Below are 20,137 nucleotides of genomic sequence, written 5' to 3'. Positions count from 1 at the left end.
CTGTATTATGAATTTTTAAAAATGACTACTACTACTCTAGGAAGAAGTAACATTGTGTTTGCTACTCAGAGATTTTGGTTTCAAATCTCCTGAAGCACCAACTTGTGAGATGTTGGATGGGCTTGTTTATGAATCATATTTCCCAGCTACTAATGCATGTAAATCTCCTCAGTAACAATGTATGATGAAGATAACAACTGATGTTTAAAAAAATAAAAATATCCAATGTCCACTTACCTTTATTATTTAAAGACATCCCTAGTGAACTGCCTGGTATGTATTGAAGTTTCATAGTTACTAGCTTCCTACATACATTCAATATAACCTTCAAGATACCAAGAAATAACATTTGTTCAATAAATTTGTATTAGCGGGGGCTGGAGAGATGGCTCAGTAGTTAAGAGCACTGTCTGTTCTTCCAAAGGTCCTGAGTTCAATTTCCAGCAACCACATGGTGGCTCACAACCATCTGTAATGGGGTCTAGTGCCCTCTTCTGGCCTGCAGGCATACATACAGACAGAATACTGAAAATACTGTATACATAATAAATAAATAAATCTTTAAAAAAATGAATAAATAAATAAATTTGTATTAGCTGATAATCTGGGGTAGTTCATTTTATTTTTATTCTGTTACTATTGTTTCACAGATGCCAAACAACTAACTATTCTATAATTAAGCTATTGCCTCATCCAGGTAATCTGGCAACTTTATATTCCTAAATGCTGAAACTTCTTGAGGAATTTAGTAAGATAAAGTGTATACATGAAATGAGATTAAAGATGATGGTAAACATTTTTTAAAAAGTGTTTTAATAAAATGGAGATTAAAAAAGAAAGCATGCAGATTAATTTGAATTATATTTAAAAGTATACATGGCTTAACTCTGCAACAGATTTTTAAGACAAAATGATAGCTAGAAACCAGAAAAAACAAAAAAAGAAAAAGATAAATGATCCATTTAGTATTTTACAAAAGAACTTATTACAAATATATACATAGTTATTTCCCAACTTATTCCAAGATAATAAGAGGTTTTTAAATGAACATTCATTGAACACAAAAGATTTGGTTTTTAATTCTTAGGTGATATAAGTTTAATTTCCTTTTTGTCTTTATAAAATCAGGAGAGGGGTGGTCAGACTTGGTAAACAAAATTCCTGCTCCCCCACCCCACCCCGAAATGGGCCTGGAGAGATGGTTTGGTGGTTAAGAGCTTGTACTGCTGTTGTAGAGAACTCTAATTTAGTTCCTAGCACTCATGGTTCATGGCTCACAAACATTAGTCAATTCCAGCTCCAGAGGATATGATGCTATCTTCTGGTCTCCAAGGGCATCTGCACTCACATGTACATGCCCATATACATACAAACACAGTTGAAAAAATAATAAAACTAAACCTTTTTATTTTAAATAGTTAAATACTTTCATACAACTGTAAGGAAAATATTAGTGCAAACTCCTCTAATCAATCTTCCTTCTGTTTATCATTTCCTCTCTGCATGAGAAACACTTACCATATGTAGTACATGTCCCCGTTCTGGAGCTGTGGAATAAGAAAGGATTCACAGAGTTGCAAGGCTAGCAAAGTCTTTCCTTCCTTTTCAGTGTTACAGATGATATCAATCCCACTCTTGCAGTCAGTTTTCAATAAATGCTATAAGAAGAAAAGAAGATCAGTTCCTGCCATTAACAATGTATAAAAATCTAGTTGCAGTTACTGTTCAAATACTTCAAGTACTGGTAGATTTCTAGTTTCTTTTAGAATTATACACTATAGCAATTTCATGGTCTCACATGGTCTAGCACATGTGTTTCACAAGTACTTGTAATGTCATCAATGCCTATGGGTAAGATTCAGATTAGGAAATAATTCCTTCTTTTACTGTGAAAAGCAAAATAAACATAAGCATTTAGCTTCTTAGCACTTTAAGAGGAAAAAACATGTTTCTTAGTTTCTGTCTGTATCATACCAAAAATTTAGTAAGTATTAATTCAATTTGTTATTATCAGATTCTGACTAATTGACATGAGCTTGAAGAATGGTCACCAGAGAACACATTTAGATAATGTGGTCTCTAAATCTTCAGTAGTACTGCACATGAAATGCAATAACAATGGGCTTTTGTTTTAATTTTAGTAAGGTTAATAAAATGTAATAGGGAAAAAAAGGATACCTCCCGGAACAGCTGATCTTCTACAGGTGACATAAACAGACAGGTGAAGAGTGCTTGATGGAAGTACAAGTCTTTACCGATTTCTGGGTGATTTATACAAGATTTAATAAGAGCCATTGCTTCAGGGATGCGTTCACAGGCAATTAGGTATCTGGCACGCAGTTCAAAGAACAGTGGATTTTCAGAACTTAAATATTTGTTCACTATATTAAAAAAGAAAACATTATTACTCTTAGAAAGTATTCAGACTTTCTTGTTTAAAACTTTACAACTAAAACATTCTATCTAATTAACTGTTTAAGTAACATGTTCCATAGTAAAACTTAATAAAGCTGTTAAAACGAGAATAAAACATCAAAACAGTACTCAAGAAACACTAGTTGATTTCTTCTTAGTCTAAAAAAGGGGGTTAAAAACAGAATTAAAACTGTATAAAGGGGGAAAATCAAATGTCCTTCTTTTAGTTCATCAATACATTAGAATGTTTAAGTGTAAAATGCTCCTCCAGCCTAAGATTACACTCTTTATTCTTATATTCCCATATTCTCATTATAAAAGATTGAATGCTAAATTAGTACATTAAAACCACATTAAATCAGATTAACTGTACAGAAATGTAAGCTAAGTTAAAGAAAAATCTAATTCATGAATAATTAACTATTAAATAAAATTAGTGCAAAGTTGTACCAAAGAGGTCTATTAATGTGTTCATGTATCCCCAAGGATAACTACTAACTTATGTTTACTTTCATTTTACAAATACAAACACACTTAACTGTATAAGCTATTTAAGCCTAACAACAACCTTAGGACAAGTAGTATGCTATTCATTTTAGAGATTAAATGACTTTTCCAATGACAAAGAAATTGTAAGTGGCAGAGAATGAAGTGGAACCATATTTTATGATTTTTTTTCTTTTTTTTATTTTTTTATGATTTTTAAATCTAAACATTTCACAGTTATTTAAGTTTCATCAAAAGCTACTAAAGTGCTTATGGACTATATTTTATTTTGACTTAAATATTTTACTTATACTTCAGTTTAAAATGTATAAGTAAATGCTGACTTGGAATTAATGCAAAAATAAATTAGTGTTTGAAATTCACCACAAGGATTACATCCAAAAGAGGAGTCATCTATATCAATGAGGCGGTAGTGAGCCTTTGCCCAAAGTATTGAATGCTAGTTAGTTATAAAAGGATGTTCATTATTTTAATGTGATTCCCACCTGAAGACCCATCAGCCTTCATACCAGCTAACCACAGGTCTAGCGCTTCCTCAAAGAAGCCTAAAAGCTCCCTTAATAGCCTAATAAACTTTCTTCTCTCCTGCACTCTTCAAAAAATATATAAAAAATATTGTTTTGTGTGTATTGTACTCAGGTTAAAAAACTAGCTAATGGAGATTATACTCAGATTAACAAACATGTAACAGCAAGTTCCTTTCCCTTCTGCTTTCTAGCATTTGTGGTTTCTTGTTGCTATCCTCTATCTTCTCTGACCACATTTCCTAGTTTATTTTCATTATGCCCCTTATCTTTTCTATATTTTACTTTTTATATGTTTCCTCAATAAGCAAGCCTTTCTCGCCAGTTCCAACTGTCTCCCTCTGATTTTCTCTAAGTGCTTGCCAAGATCCAAACATCAAGCAGCAGCTTCCCTTGCTCCCCTGGGGTTCTTCACACTTAGCATTAAGCCCAGCATTATTGTCCCTTTGCCACACACTCCACCTCATAATCTGGTACAAATATCCCAACATGTTCATCACATGTTGGTGTAAACTGTTCCCAAGTTGGAGACCTTGTCTGTTCTCTTGGGCTTTCTTATAACTGTACTTCATAAACTCCATGATTTCAAAATATTTTCTACATTTTTGTGCTTATGCACTATAGTTTATTCATACATCTTAAGTTTTGTTGATCCAACGTATCTCAGAACTCACATTTTAATACTATGGGAAACTAAAGAATTAGCAAGTAGGAGTAGAGAAGTGAACCTCCTCCTTCAGTAAGGAACTTTGGCTCACAAGAGTTCACTGTGGATCTGTATGGCTAAGAAGGATGTAAGTAATGAGAGGATAAGACAAAATTTCATTAGTTTAGGAAATACTATCCTATTTGAAATTTAATTGATTCATTCATTCATCATGTGATCATTCAACCAATATGTGTCAGTATTAAGTAATTGCTGTGCACTGGGTACTTGACTAACTATAGAATAAGATACAAGAATGTGTTACCATAGTAACAGGGATAATAAATTCAGAGTTCCAAGCTTTACAAAAAAACTCCTATGCAATGAATATTCTGCATGCTATTTTTATGAAAGAAAGTTTAGGGTTTGGGCTTTAAGCAACAACAACAACAAAAAGCATTCCTAGTTAAACAGATTTTAAAAATGTAACTGTAGGGATAAAAACAAACACCCTGTATTACCCAGTAAATATGTCAACAGTCTTAGTACCATTACTAGAAAGAAATGTAACAAAGCTGGTGTCAAGAAGCACTTTGGGGGGGCTGGAGAGATGGCTCAGCGGTTAAGAGCATTGCCTGCTCTTCCAAAGGTCCTGAGTTCAAGTCCCAGCAACCACATGGTGGCTCACAACCATCTGTAATGAGGTCTGGTGCTCTCTTCTGGCCTGCAGGCATACACACAGACAGAACATTGTATACATAATAAATAAATATATATAAAAAAAAGAAGCACTTTGGGCCAAGTTAGAAAAGAAATGGTTTTGTTTTGACTCTCCTCAAGTACCTATCTCCTGAGATGCCGGTTGGGCTTTCAGGATAGCTTGCAACACTGGATCCTCCCATGGGCCACCATCTCTAATGATTCGAGTCACCAGTTCCAGATTCACATTTCCATATCTGCGGAGGTGATTCTGGCATTCCTACGAGAGAAAAGTCATTTTGGCTTTGTGAATTTAAAGGGGTTAAAAACTACTTGATTATCATTGTCCGTAAAGTGGCTGATGGCCACATGACAGCTACTTAATTATAAGAGAAAATGGCACCATTGCAAACTAAGTAGGGTGGCAAAACTCAATTAGTAACAAAGAGGCTTAATGCCAAAGGTTACACAGATAAACATAATCAGTCCTAGAAAACTTCCGTTAAAAGAGGGATAAAAGGTAATAAAGGGGGAAAACTTACAGGTGAATCACTTGTAGTTTAAGAGCCAGGTTGCAAAAAGCTGAAAATTAAATGCTGTTAAACTTACATATGGATTCAGAAAGTCCTTGCTAACAAAGGCAGGCAAGAGCCTAAGGGGAGGTGCTCAGAATGTATACTCTACGCACAGGAAACACAGGTCCCTTGCTCTGACCTGAACTAATGCCAAATCTTCCATTTCCCTTTGTTTGGAATTAGCAGATGAATAAACAACAGGCTGAGGAAAGAAATCAAACCTGTAATACAAGCAGTTTACATCAGGTTTTAGATAAAGGTAAGTTAATAAAATGTGTAGTATTAAGTACTCTGTATCTTCTATATTTTTTTAAAGGGGTGAACAAGTGTCTCCTTAGGATATATACATTCTTTTATTTATTTATTTTTTATTGATGTGCACTGGTCTTTTGCTGTGGTGTCGAGTCCCCTGGAACTGCAATTACAGACAGTTGTGAGCTGCCATGTTGGTGCTGGGAAGTGAACTTGGGTCCTCTGGAAGAGCAGTTTAACCACTGAGCCATCTCTCCAGCCCCTATCTTCTGTATTTTTTAAATATGCACAATGCTTTTAAATATCTTTCAACATATTGTGAAATCTGTAAAGGAGATTAATTTGGTTTACTTAATCTTACTGAATTTGATGCACTGTCTTTAAATATAGATCCTTTTTTCTTTACTTGTTCTGTTCTTTCTAGATATTAAAAGCTGTTCAGGAAACTTAGAATTTTGAAAAATGGACTAAAACAGCTTTTAAAATTAAGCTGAGCTTGAACCTTTAAGAAAAAAAAAAGATGACAAGCCAGGCAGCAGTCTATGAATACAGTTGAATACTATCTGCACAGCAATTAAAGCACAACTGCAAGAAGTTTATTCTGTACTTACAAACTACATTAGGCAGATAGCTTAGCATTAAATAAATATTGCTTTGGTATTTTTTTAAAGGTGTTAAAATTTAATAACAAGGGCTGGGGAGACGGCTCAGTTGTTAAGAGCACTGCCTGCTCTTCCAAAAGTCCTGAGTTCAATTCCCAGCAACCACATGGTGGCTCACAACCATCTGTAATGAGATCTGTGCCCTCTTCTGGCCTGCANTTCAATTCCCAGCAACCACATGGTGGCTCACAACCATCTGTAATGAGATCTGTGCCCTCTTCTGGCCTGCAGGCAGAGTACTGAGAATACTGTATATATAATATATAAATCTTTAAAATTTATTAACAAATTCATGGTGGCAGATCCTTTTTGTATTAAACTATCATGTTTTATATTATTTGAACATTACATTTTAAGCTAAACATTATTAAAAGCTAAAAGTACTATTTTCACTTTCTGCTAAGGAAAAAGGAGGTTTTATTTATTTTATTAAAGAACAAGATGGGAAAAACTGAAAAACAAAAGTTTCAATTGGGGTAACCCTGTTCTTTGGGTTGGGTTCAGGCTGTTGGGCTCAATCCATCCTCCCACCTCAGGCTTCCAGGTAGTAGGAACTAGGAGGGCACCACACTATAGAACTCAAAGATTTTAAGTTTTGGTTTGTTTGGTATTTTTTTATAACAAAAAAAATGTATATCATCAAGTAGGTCAAAAGATAATTAAGTTCAGACATTAGGAAATAAGTTAACTCCTAAATGTTACTTAAGGGTGTTCCCAAATTAATACAAGTAAAAAAGAAAATACTAGAGTCAGCAAATTAGTGAACCTCACTGTGCTCTATCAATTCATCTGTCTACTAAAATAACCCCCCATTTCATAAGATTGTTGTGAGGATTAAATAATACTCTACAGTACTGAGGGGTTCTTGGGATATTATCTCACACACAGTAAGCACTCACTATAGCTTTCATTTCTTACAGCATTTTATCACTTTGGAAAAAAGTGTGTGTACATGTGTAAAATATATTTTAGGATACCTACTTGCCTGAGCATTAAAAACAATGCATTTTCTCATCAGCATGTTAGAACATTTATTATTAAGAGCTATGTCAAGGGAGGTGGAGTTTGTGTAATGGCAGATGAATGAATTACCAGCCATAATCTCAATTATGCTGAGGTATTTAGAACTGGACTGAGGTCTGTTAGTGTATATGTCAGTCTCCTAAGAAACAAGTGACGGTTTAGCTTAAACCCTCTAAAAACAAAAGTTTCAAAGCCCCCTATTTAGAGCACTGAAAGTTCTTCAGAAAAAGCTGTAACAATCTTTATATATCTTACAGCTATCGCCCCCAAGAAAATTTAGGTAGCTGTAGTTCTGTGGGGTGTGTGTGTAAGGGATGAGGAAACTCTGTTTCCCAGACTTCTCCCAAACTCCTATGCCAAACAAAGCCATCTCAGCTTCCGTTCTGACTAGGATTACAGTACTTTTGTAAACAGATCCAAAGAGTTTTATAGACACATGCAGACTTTAAAATGGCAACCAGTTTAGGATGGAAAAAATAAATCTTACTTCAGAACATTAATCCCATTTTACAATCAATTCTGAAGGAAAAGTGCATCCTGTAAGATACTTTTTAAACTACCCATCCTCATCTAATGTATGGTCTATCAGTGTTAATTTCCTGGTATGTTTGTGTGTATGTGTGTGTTTGTATGTTTGTGTCGGTGTGCCACATTCTGGAGAGCATTGCTATGGTAAATAAACAAAGATGAACATTACGGTGTAGTCTAAGTTTTAAAAGACAGAATGAAAGAAAATAAATAAATAAATCTGAGAATAGTTCCCTTCTTTAAGTAGTACTAACGGTGTTTTACATGATATTCAATCCAACACATCCAGAGTTGCTAAGAAAGCATGTACAGCAACATAGAATTGCTTTCTCCCCTAATGCAGGGTATATTTTTATATATACCTCATTTCTGAAATAACACATGGATGTGCATTAACACCCTCCTCTACCTTAAACTATTTACTATTACTACTTAATGCAGCAGGCTTATTATAATTCTTTAGATATTTTCTTTCAATCTTGTGCCTTTGCCAGGTATAAGAAGAAAATACAACTCTTCACTTTTCTTTGAGAATCGATTGTAAAATGGGATTAATGTTATTCTGAAGTAAGATTTTTTTTTCCATCCTAAAGTCCACATGTGTGTAGAAAACTGTATTTCAGAGTTTGGGTCTGTTTACAAACTGGTTTGACCCCTTCGTCAACTTATAATTAAAAATGTAAGGCCCACCTGCATCTTCTTCTCCATTCCTTGTCTACAATAAATTCCAAGCTCACATTGTATTTTCCTGTGCCTTTTTCTCATGTCATTACTTAACAAATTCCACAATGCTATCTAAAACTAACCTATTAAGTCAAATAATTAATTGATGTATTATCTTTCACATTTCCACTTTTAAGAAGTCTTTACTTTCTACTTCAATCCATAATGATGTAATAATTATCTTTTCAGTATTAAAAATCTATTCTAATCCACTCTTAATTATCATATAAAGAAGAGAGTCTTGAGTGTTAGTATCTTACTTTTTAAATATAATTAGGAGTTTATTCAAGTCTGGGGCAATGACTCAACAGGTTACAGCACTTGCTATGTAAATAACAGGACCTGGGTTTGAATCCCAAGCACTGCCATAAAAAAATCTGGCATATACTGATGAATATCTTGCATATCACCATAGAACCTTCATCTGGCGATGGATGGAAATAGGAGACAGAGACCCACATTGGAGCACTGGACTGAGCTCCCAAGGTCCAAATGAGGAGCAGAAGGAGGGAGAACACGAGCAAGGATGTCAGGACCACGAGGGGTGCACCCACCCACTGAGACAGTGGGACTGATCTATTGGGAGCTCACCAAGGCCAGCTGGACTGTGACTGAAAAAGCATGGGATAAAACTGGACTCTCTGAACATGGCGAACAATGAAGGCTGATGAGAAGCCAAGGACAATGGCATGGGGTTTTGATCCTACTGCATGAACTGGCTTTGTGGGAGCCTAGCCTGTTTGGATGCTCACCTTCCTAGACCTGGATGGAGGGGGGAAGACCTTGGACTGCCCACAGGGCAAGGAACCCTGACTGCTCTTCTTCGTCTGGAGAGGGAGGGGGAAAGGAGTGGGGGGAGGGGAGGGAAATGGGAGGCAGGAGGAGGCAGAATTTTTTTTCAATAAAAAATTTATGATTTAAAAAAAATCTGGCATGCCTGTAACCACATTGTTGAGCGAGAGACGGGCAGCTTCAAGAAACTCACTGACTAAGCATTTGAGCTGACATGGTCAACTGAGGTTAAACCAAAGACCCTGTTTCAAACAATAAGATGGAGCGTGATAAAGGAGACCTAATATCCTCTCTGTCCTTTTCATATGAGCACATGAGTGTGAGCACCAATGCACTCATTTGTATATACACTACACAACATGCTTGCACAAACACAAACTTTTTGATTTTAAAGCTTTTTGGGCCAGGTAGTGACAGCACATGTCTTTAATCCCAGTACTCAGGAGGCAGAGACAGGTGGACCTCTGTGAGTTCAAGACCAGCCTGGTCTACAAGAGTAAGTTCCAGGACAGTCAGGACTGTTACACAAAGAAACCCTGTCTTGAAGAACCAAAATCTTTTTCATAGTCAGGAAACATATGCCAAAGAAGTTGCTTGTTTTTTTGTTGTTGTTGTTTGTTTGTTTTATTTTTGATGTTTTACCTGCATGTATGTTTATATACCGTGTGTATACAGTGCCTATGGAAGTCAATAGATGATGTCAGATTCCCTGGAATTGGAGTCACAGATGGTTGTGAGCTGTCATGTAGGTACTAGGAATCAAACCTTGGTCTTCTGAAAGGGCAGCAAGTGCTCTTATCAGCTGAGCCATCTCTGCAGACCCAGATGTAATAGGGAGGCTGCTTGTTCATTCCCAACTGCTCAGCCCCAAAATAATCACAGAAACTGTATTAATTAAATCACTGCTTGGCCCATTGGTTCTAGCTTCTTATTGGCTAACTCTTACATCTAAATTTAACCCATTTCTAGTAATCTGTGTATGGCCATGTGGCTATGGCTTACCAGCTAAAGTTCCAGCATCTGTCTCTGGTAGGGCATCTCTCTCTCCACCTTCTTTCTCCCAGCATTTAGTCCAGTTTTCCCCACCTACCTAAGTTCTGCCCTATCAACAGGCTAAGGCAGTTTCTCTATTCATTAACCAATAAAAGCAACACATAGACAGAAGGACCTTCTACACCATTTCCCCTTTTCTGATTAAATAAAAGAGGAAGGTTTTAACTTTAACATAGTAAAATTACATATAACAAAACAGGTATCAAGCAAGAATTACAGTTACAATATTTATATCTACTTTATCTTTTATCATAACTAAGGAAAACCATAACTATAAATTCTTCAATTCCATCAAAGCCTCCAGAAGGATACAATATTACCTAAGTTAATAGGAAGTGCATTGTAAGCAACTTCCAAAACTCTAGAATTGACAGAGACATCTCACTACCTGGACAATCACCCAAAGTTCTTCTGTACTACTGGGGCATCCATCTTCAGACTACAGGCCCATAGTATCCAGCAGACTTTTCCACGAAGCAGGAAGTTTCAAAGGCAGTTCCACTTATACTGGCAGTTTGTCCGTCACATTTTTGTGTGTCCTGCAGAATGCCTAGCAGACTCTTTCATGAAGCAGGAACCCCAAAGGATCATCTCACCTTTAGGCAAGTTCAGCAGTCATTTTTCTGTGGGTCCTACATGTCCAGTCAAGCAGTCCAGGCAAGAGCAGTTTCTTGCCCAAATGGCTAACCAACTCCATAAGGAGGTTCTTCAATGCTCACCATCCTCTTGAAGTAGTTTGGTGCTGCCAGGAGCAGATATGTCTCACTGTCATGAAAATTCTTAAGTTCTTAAACATTTTAAATGCCATATTCTGAAGGTCTCTGAAAGATTTGAAGAATACCTATCTAACTGAAATATATCTTTATACATCTACAAAATCTAACATGATTAAAAGCTTGACTACTATAGATGATTATCTATTAACCTATATTTCTTAATTATACATTACATTTATAAATGAACTGTACAAATGAAATACCTTAATCAAGAGCAGAAATATACATATAACAAAATTGACCTAAAACTTGTATCAATAAATGATGGAGGAAGATCATTGATTAAAAAATAAAGAAACTGCTTAGCTGGCCCTCATAGGTTAAAACACAGGTGGGAGGAGTAAACAGAACAGAATGCTGGGAGGAAGAGGAAATGAGCTCAGACTTGACAGCTCTGCTCTCTGGAGCAGAGACTCCATGCTCCCCTCTCCCAGGTAGACACGATAGCTCTGCTCTCTAGGGCAATGAACTCCGACCCAGGATGGACGTAGGCTAGAATCTTCCCGGTAAGACTGATGCTACACAGATTATTAGAGATGGGTTGATCGGGATATCAGAATTAGCCAGTAAGAGCTAAAGCTAATGGGCCAAGCAGTGTTTAAATGAATACAGTTTGTGTGTTGTTATTTCAGGGCATAAGCTAGCCAAGCGGCCAGGAGCCAGGGTGCTGGGGACACAGCCCCGCCGCTCCTATTACAACAAATAAACCAAGATCCATACCAATGCAAAGTATCTATCTCTATACCATATTCCTCTTTAAATGTAAAGAAACATTTATAAACAGTATTTGGGGATATAGGCATAGTTCTGTCCAAACTTCTTCCTGCTGTCTGGGGGCACTGTTAATGAGGTCTTTCATGTTGTATCCTGTGTGCTAGGTTCATCTCAGTCAGCAGTTGGGAAAGTAATTTTTGGGGGTGTTCACAGCAACCTTTCAAGGAATTTTGGTCTATCAAACCATATTAGTCTGGAAGCAATCCACAGGTTCTCTCATCTTCTTTGGAAACAAAAGAACCTCTTTTCCAAAGCAACATATACTTACATGCAAATTTTAAAGTCAAGATATCTTTACGTTGGTTTAGTCTAACAGCCTGTACAATGCAATGTCTCTCTGTATGTAGCTCCTTCACAGTCAAAAATTTTAAAGAAAACACAATAGTATACATAAACCAGACTCTCTGTGTATATTCCATCTTTAATGGCTCATTCTTTTCTTTACCCCTTTTAATCTATGACAATCTGTACTCTGTCTCTTTAAAGACTTTACCTTTTCTTTTTAAAACATTAACTTCCTTTTATGAGACTCTACACTTTTTCTTCTCTCTCCCGAGCCTATGTACATTTATTCAACACTGAGACTCATTTAGAGTTCTTTTGTGTCTGAATCTGCCCTATTATGAATCTGCTAATTCTTTATTGTCCAGAAGTACTTCTTAAAATCTTAAGCTGTGGCATTACTGTGGTATATACGGTACTTCCTGCTTGCTTCACACAGTCCAGCATGGCAGAGCTGTTTGTGCCTCTGAGCTATGTGCACTGCCCCACTGTCTAGGCACACAGCCAGTCCATGCTGCCATTAAGCAAGGTGCAGCAGTCTGCTCACAAACCCTCCTCAAATGCTCTGTAGCTGGACCTGCCTGAAAGAGTCAGGGTTTGCTCTGGCAGCACAGCCCAGAAAGGCGGCATTTCAAAACAGCATGGCTTTCTCCTGCTACACTGTATCAGGAAAGTCTCTTAAAGGAGCTGCGGCAAGCCACCAGCTGAAAAGAAAATGCGGGTAAACTTTGGTTTTTTTGTGTGTGTTTCTAGAGTTCCGTTCCAAGTCCTCTCAGGTTTTTCATGGATTTAGTCCATCATTGCTGGTGCCAGTTTGTTGGAGAAGGTTGCTTGAGCGCCAATTTGTAGTAGGGAGGCCGCTTGTTCTTTCCTGACTGCTCAGCCCCGAAATAATCACACAGAAACTGTATTAATTAAATCAGTCCTTGGCCCATTGATTCTAGCTTCATATTGGCTAACTCTTACATCTTAATTTAACCCATTTCTAGGAATCTGTGTATGGCCACATGACTGTGGCTTACCAATCCAGTATCTGTCCTCGGTAGGGCTACATGGCATATCTCTCTTCGCCTTTCTTCTCCCAGCATTCAGTCCAGTTTTCCCCACCTACCTAAGTTCTTCCCTATTGATGTGGGAGTCCCCTCTGTGTGTTAGTTATATTGGTTAACGAATAAGAAACTGCCTGGGCCTGATAGGGAAAAACTTAGGTAGGCAGAAAAGACAAAACTGAATTCTGGGAAGAAGAAAGCAAAGTGGGAGAGAGACACCATGGAACTGCCAGAGACAGACACTGGGAATTTACCCAGTAAGCCACAGCCACCAGATATAGTGATTAGTATCATCATCATAACCTAGGAGCTTGTTAGAAAGCAGACCATCAGGTCCTACTTTACACAACTGAATCATGATGTAAATTTTAACAAGTTCCTCAGATACTTTAGCATATATTAAAATTCTAGCAGCACTGAGTTTGTCCCAGTTAATGAGAATGAGAAAGAATACAACCTTAAGCCTATCATATGACTCTACAGATGGACAGAGGTGATGTGCTCAGAGATATATTTTTATTGATAGTATATTAAAAACAGTTCAAAAGTCTACATTAGATTAAAACTGTAAAATATCAATAATCACTCAAAAACTTTGAAACTTTCCAAGCTTTGCAAATGCAAAGTTTTAGAGAGATGTACAGGATAAGACTGCATGTTGACCTTTGCTAGATCCTAAAGGTAAGAAGCCTCGAAAATAACCAACAGCAGTAACTCTCAGATCAAAAAATGAAAACAGATTCCCCAGGTAAAGCTAAAATGGAAGTCAAAAGTTTTAAAGCTTCAATGAGTTAAAAAAAAAAAAAAAAAAAAAAAGCTCAAGTAAGCTGTGCAGTGACCTATACCTAATCCTAATATTTGGGAGACTGGGGCAAAGAGGTTACCCCAAAGTCAAGGTAAACTTGGACTACATAGTAAGTCTAAGCTAGCCAGTCCTACACACTGCAAAACTACACAAAGAAGGCTCAGACTAGAAAGAAGCCATAATCACAGAAGTAGAAGGAAAGATTTTTAAGTTGTGGAGGTTAAGGGGATGGGCTTTCTAATTCAGTCAAAATTAGAGATACTGAAGAGATTATAGAAGATCACACCCACATACCCACCCCCCCCACCGCCCCCTACACAAACACTACATAAAAACAAAGGCATAAAGCCAAACTTTCCATTAAGGGTTTTTTGGTGTGTGTGGGGAGGGTGGGGGGTAGGAGTGGATTATGGATTTTCAAAAATTGATTATATTCTGCTCACAAAAGAATAAAATACAGGATATATCGTTTTTTCACAGATATGTTTACATATATATTAAGTAGAAAAAAAGCTGGAACTGGAAAAATATACATGCAGAAAAAACATCCATATACATAAAATTTTAAATATGTATATGTCTGTATATAAAAAAAGAAATAAAAACTTTTCAATGTCTCCAGACACTTAGATGGTTCCCAGTATCAGTGCACAGCATGACATATTTGCTGAGCCCCTCATTTAACACTGAAATGTCCTTCTCCAAAATCATTGTGCAGATATTCTCTAGTTCCTATCTGGCTTAACTGTAATGTATCTGCTGCTTTCCAAAATACTCACTTTGAAAGTTTTGATTTATTGTCTTTCTGCCACAATTACAGGAGTTCACTGTTCTGTTTAATGTTGTTTTTCATGGAGCTTAGTGTCGAGAACAGTGTACAGACTTAATAAATAAACATCTGCCGAGCAAAGACGTTCAAGAGTACATTACCAAGAGCAAGTGTCAAACACAAAGTGAAATGGAAAAATTAATAAATATTAAAAACTTAAATATATAATCTAAGTAGATTATGACTATCATGAAAACAGTTTCCCTTTGACTTTTGTTATTTTCTATTTGCATATTTCTGAGACAGGGCTGCACTGTGTAGCTGTGGCTGAGATGGAAACCACTGTGAAGACAAGGGTGCTCTTGAACTCACAGAAATCTGCCCGCTTCTGCCTACCAAGGGCTGATATTAGGAAAGCAAGTATTTTGTTCTATTTTGTTGAATTAAGAATAGACATAGTAGAATGCCAAATATAATTTTCAGCCAAACTCCTGATTGGCCATAAGCCTTTAACACTATAATAATATTATATATGATGGGTTCCAGGTCAGCCCCTGGAAGTGCTTCAAGTATGCTGTTTTATTCCAACCCAGAGAAGTGCTGATAAGATAATAGTAAAAACACATGGATGTACAGAGTACTATGTGTTTGTGGTGTGGTTTGAAATAAATGACTCCCAAAGGGAGTAACACTCTCAGGAGGTGGGGCCTTGTTGGAGTAGCTGTGTTCTTGTTAGAAGAAGTGTGTCACTCCTGTGAAGGCAGGCTTTGAGGTCTCATATATGCTCAAGATACTGCCAAGTATCTAGATCTATCTCCTGTTCCCTGCATATCAACATGTAGCAGCTCCTTCTCTAGCACCTTGTCTGCCTATATGTCCCTATGCTCACCACCATGATGATAATGAAATAAACCTCTAAAACTGTAAGCCCCTCACCTCAATTGAGTGTTTTCCTTTATAAGAGTTACTGTGGTCATGTCTCTTTACAGTAATAGAAACACTAACTTAGGCAGATATTTAATCTGTCTAAACCAAGTTAACTAAGTTGGTACCAGGAGTGGGGTGCTGCTATGCTAGGCCTGACCATGCTTTTGTTTGGGGAAATTTAAACCTTGGTACTGCAAATGAGAAAAGCAGTTGAACACTTTAAATGCTACTTAATGGGACATAGTAATAGGAGTATGGTAAATAGTGTTGCTAGTTATGTGAACTGTGGGGGGGCTAGTTCAAGAGGGTTTTAGAGGAGAAAAATTTTAGTATGTTGCCTAGAAATTGTTCTTGTGATATTTTGGTGAAGAAACTGACTGCCTTTGCCATTGTTCAGAGTCTGCCTTAGGTTAAGTGAAGCTTTGGGTTAATTCTGTTGGCAGAGGAAATTTCAAACAGCCTTGTTTAGACTCTGTTGTGTGGATTATTAGTGTTAACTCAATTGAAGATATATAATGAAAAGAAAAAGCTGACCAGAGTAGATTACAAAATATAAAATTTAAAGAGAAAAGGAGCACCAGGAAGTGGAATGAAGCTAAGTTCTGTTTTCATGGAGATAAACAGAATAAGAAATGGAATAGAAGAAGTGATATCTGCTCAGAGCAAGATTACAACCAGATGAATTTCCAATTTGTGAAAAGGAATTAAAGCAAAGCTTAGATTAGGCTGTGGTGGTGAACACCTTTAATCTCAGCACTGGGAAGGTAGAGAGTGGTAGGTAGATTTCTGAGCTAACTTGGTCTACAGAGCAAGTTCCAGAACAGCTAAGCTTAGGCAGTGAAGGAAATCACCAAAAACAGAAAGCTGGTAAAGATGTAATTTGAAAGATCTCTGAGTTCAAGGTCAGCCTGGTCTATAGAACAAGTTTCAGGATAGCCAATTTTAAGCAGTGAAGGGAACTATCAGAAGCAGAAAGCTAGTGAAGATGTAATTGAACAAGGGGGTCATGTTCCAGCCCTAACAAGCAGAATTTGGCACCTCAACCAACTGGTTATGGCTTCAAGGATAGAAGAAAGGTATTATGAACCCCTTTTCTGAGATTAAGGAAAGCTGCTGCGGCTAGGCATATGCCAGGGGTATCCCTGTGTGAAGGCTTAAAGAGGCCATTGCATGAAGTTGTGAAGGGCAAACCTGGAATGCCTTGGAGATCCAAAGATGGAGATTCCAAAGTTGTGGGATACCTGCCAAGAAAGCCACTAACAGGGAGTGAAATCAGCCCAAGAGAAAGAAGTGTGTTGCAGTCAACAAAGCTGAAAGTAATTGGAGATCTGAAGAGCATTTTGACATCACACATGGACATGCAAGGTTTGGAGTTTGCCCAGCTGGTTTTCTGTCCTACACTGGTCCAGTAATTCCTCACTATGGTCCCTTCCCTACATTTCGGAATGGTAATGTATATCTTGAGCCATTATATGTTGGAAATGTGTGATCTGCTGTTTGATTTTGATTTTACAGGTGATTACAGTTAAAAAACTATATGAATCTCAGAAGAAACTTTGAACGTTAGACTTTTAAGTAAGTTTGGGATTGTTATAAACTATGAAGAATTTTGAAGTTGAACTGAATGATATGGCTACAAGCCTTTGGGGACCAAGAGTAGAATATGTTGATTTGAAAGAAAATGGTCCCCAAAGGAAGTGGTAATATTAGGAGGTGTGGCCAAAGCGTTTTACTGTGGAGGCAGGCTTTGAGAGTCTCATATATGTTTAAGATACTGTCCAGTGCCTCAGTTTACTTCCTGTTGCTTGCATATCAACATGTAGCAGTACCTCTTGAGCTCCATGTCTGCCTGCACACCATCATGATCCCCACAATGATAATGGACTAAAGCTCTGAAACTGTAAGCCCCCACCTTAATTATAGGTTTTACTTTATTCTGGGTGGTGGTGGCGTACGCCTTTAATCCCAGCACTCAAGAGGCAGAGGCAGGCAGATCTCTGTGAATTCGAGGCTAGCCTGGTCTACAAGAGCTAGTTCCAGGACAGGCTCCAAAGCTACAGTGAAACCCTGTCTTGAACCCCCCCCCAAAAAAAAGAAAAAATTAGTTTTCCTTTATAAGAGTTTCCATGGGTCATGATCCCTTTACAGCAACAGAAACCCTAACTAAAGACTGTTGTTTCCCAAATACATGGCTAAAGGAACCAAAATATTTTAGGTGTATAGAAATGGTCTTGAAATATTTTAGCAGTTTATGTTTGTGCACTGTGTGTAGAGGCCAGAGATTGATGGCGGATGTCTTCCTCAATTGCTCTCCACCTTGTTTTGAGAGAGTCAACTGAACCTGAAGCTTCTGAGTTAAGATAGACTGGAAAGCCAGTAAGCTACTAGTACCTGTACTGTGATTACAGAAGTGCACAACTATTTCTAGCACTTTTTCAACAATATTCTGTGTATATGGGTAGACACCTGCATGCCAAACCACACATGAGACATTCAGAGAGCAACCCCTTGGGAGTCTGTTCTCCTTCTACCACAGGAGATCCAGAAATTAAACTCAAGTCATTCAGTTTGACAGCAATCACCTTACTCATAAGTCATTTATCCAGCCCCTAACTTTTTGTATGAGTGTTGGAAGCCAAACTCAGATTGTGACATTTTTGAGGGCAGGCATTTTACCAAATGGGCCATCTCACTTCATTCGTCATTCTTGTCTAGATTTATTTCTTTCCTTTCATACATTAAATGCCAAAAAACAACCTGCAGGGGTTACGATGTGATAGAATATCAGATAGGCAAAGGAAAACAACATAGGGCACGTAGTTTGCATCTGGAATCAGCAAGACTGCTTCTTCATCAGGGGAAAGTTCTAGACAGGGGGAAATGTCAATATATTCCCAAATGTGCTTAGTTTAAGCATGGAAACCACTTTGGCCTACTAAATGTAGAGTTAATGACCTGGATATATGCTGCCTGAGAATAAGTTAAAATTGATTTCATGATTTTTCTTCACCTGCCAATAGAGGCAAATCTTTAAAACTGTCGCTGTAGTGACTATAAACTTTTAAGCAAAAATTTAATAAAAAAAAGAGTATTTTTAGGGAATAAAACTGATGCATGTGTATATAAAATGTAAAAGAGTAAACTGTCTTACCTGGAATGAGCCAAGAATATCCTTTAAGGGTTCTTCATAAAACTCATCTCTTCCAAAGAACAGGAGCAACTCAAAGAAACTCCTGAAAAAAAAAATGTAATTTTCACTGCTTTGTGGGTTTATTGTAGTTTGAAAGACTACCAAGTTGTAACATTTATCGAGTAGCAAATAATTTACTTATAAATACTTAGTTTTAAAAAACTCAATAAAGGGCTTTTGTTAACATACACAATGTTCCTACTTCAATCCACAGGAAAGCATATAAAGAGGTGTATTGGTACATGTCTTTAGTACCAGCACTTGGCAAATGAAAACAACATCAGAAGTTCAAAGCCATCCTCAGTCACACACCAAGTGTGAAATCACCCTGCAATACAGAAAATACTGTTACAAAATAAAAAATTAAAAAAACCTCTACAAAGCAAAAAAGTAACAATGAACAATAAGCAAGAAGATATAAAACATTAAGTCAGAATAGGTTTGGCACTATGTGATAATATGTAGAAGGAAAAGTTGATTGTAGAATTGCTTACTACCTGAGGTTTTAGACATCTTCTGGGAATCCTAGAATGTGCCCTTCAAACATCAAGGAAGAACTACTGTGCATTGCCTTTTTACATGCACCAATATATAATATAATGGTATATTATTTGTGTTTTAATAAATAAAGCTTGCCTGAGGCTAAGCAGCCATACTAGTGAGCCGTACACGCCAAGGAGTAGTGGCACACACCTTTAATCCCAGGACTCTGAAGAGACAGAGAAGGATCTCTGTGAATTCAAGGCCACCCTGGAGTATGCAAGATTGAATCTTTCTAAAAGAGAAACAGAGCATATACTTTTGTTGTATGATAGGGCATCTCTTGGGTATATTCCCCTATCATACAACAAAAGTATATGCTCAACTATGTTCATAGCAGCATTGTTTGTAGTAGCCAGAACCTGGAAACAACCTAGATGTCCTTCAATGGAAGAATGGATGAAGAAAGTATGGAATATATACATATTAGAGTACTCAGCAGTAAAAAACAAGGACTTCCTGAATTTTGCATGCAAATGGATGGAAATAGAAAACACTATCCTGAGTGAGGTAAGCCAGACCCAAAAAGAGGAACATGGGATGTACTCACTCATATTTGGTTTCTAGCCATAAATAAAGGACATTGAGCCTATAATTAGTGATCCTAGAGAAGCTAAATAAGAAGG

The 20,137-nt window shown here is 37.2% G+C and overlaps 1 protein-coding gene across 5 annotated transcripts in view; it reads right to left on the bottom strand.

The window, feature by feature from the left end:
• Window positions 1-20,137, bottom strand: part of Znf654 (zinc finger protein 654) — a 61,605-nt gene that overhangs the window by 8,553 nt on the left and 32,915 nt on the right. For 2 of the 5 annotated variants that reach the window (XM_050148721.1, XM_050148720.1), the window contains exons 3-6: window positions 18,933-19,014; window positions 4,936-5,071; window positions 2,179-2,381; window positions 1,519-1,658 (exon numbers count right to left, since the gene is read on the bottom strand). In XM_050148721.1, coding sequence (XP_050004678.1) covers window positions 1,519-1,658; window positions 2,179-2,381; window positions 4,936-5,071; window positions 18,933-19,014 — 561 coding nt within the window. Of the gene's footprint in view, window positions 1-1,518; window positions 1,659-2,178; window positions 2,382-4,935; window positions 5,072-10,995; window positions 11,183-18,932; window positions 19,015-19,160; window positions 19,223-20,137 lie in introns of those variants that run through there. The other 3 variants (XM_050148722.1, XM_050148723.1, XM_050148724.1) reach the window with 3 other exon arrangements.

The sequence above is a fragment of the Alexandromys fortis genome, unplaced genomic scaffold (assembly GCF_014885135.2).
Source record: "Alexandromys fortis isolate MF-2015 unplaced genomic scaffold, M_Fortis_MF-2015_v1.1 scaffold_4, whole genome shotgun sequence".
Classification (NCBI taxonomy): domain Eukaryota; kingdom Metazoa; phylum Chordata; class Mammalia; order Rodentia; family Cricetidae; genus Alexandromys; species Alexandromys fortis.
This window is presented reverse-complemented; position numbering and strand designations above follow the sequence as displayed.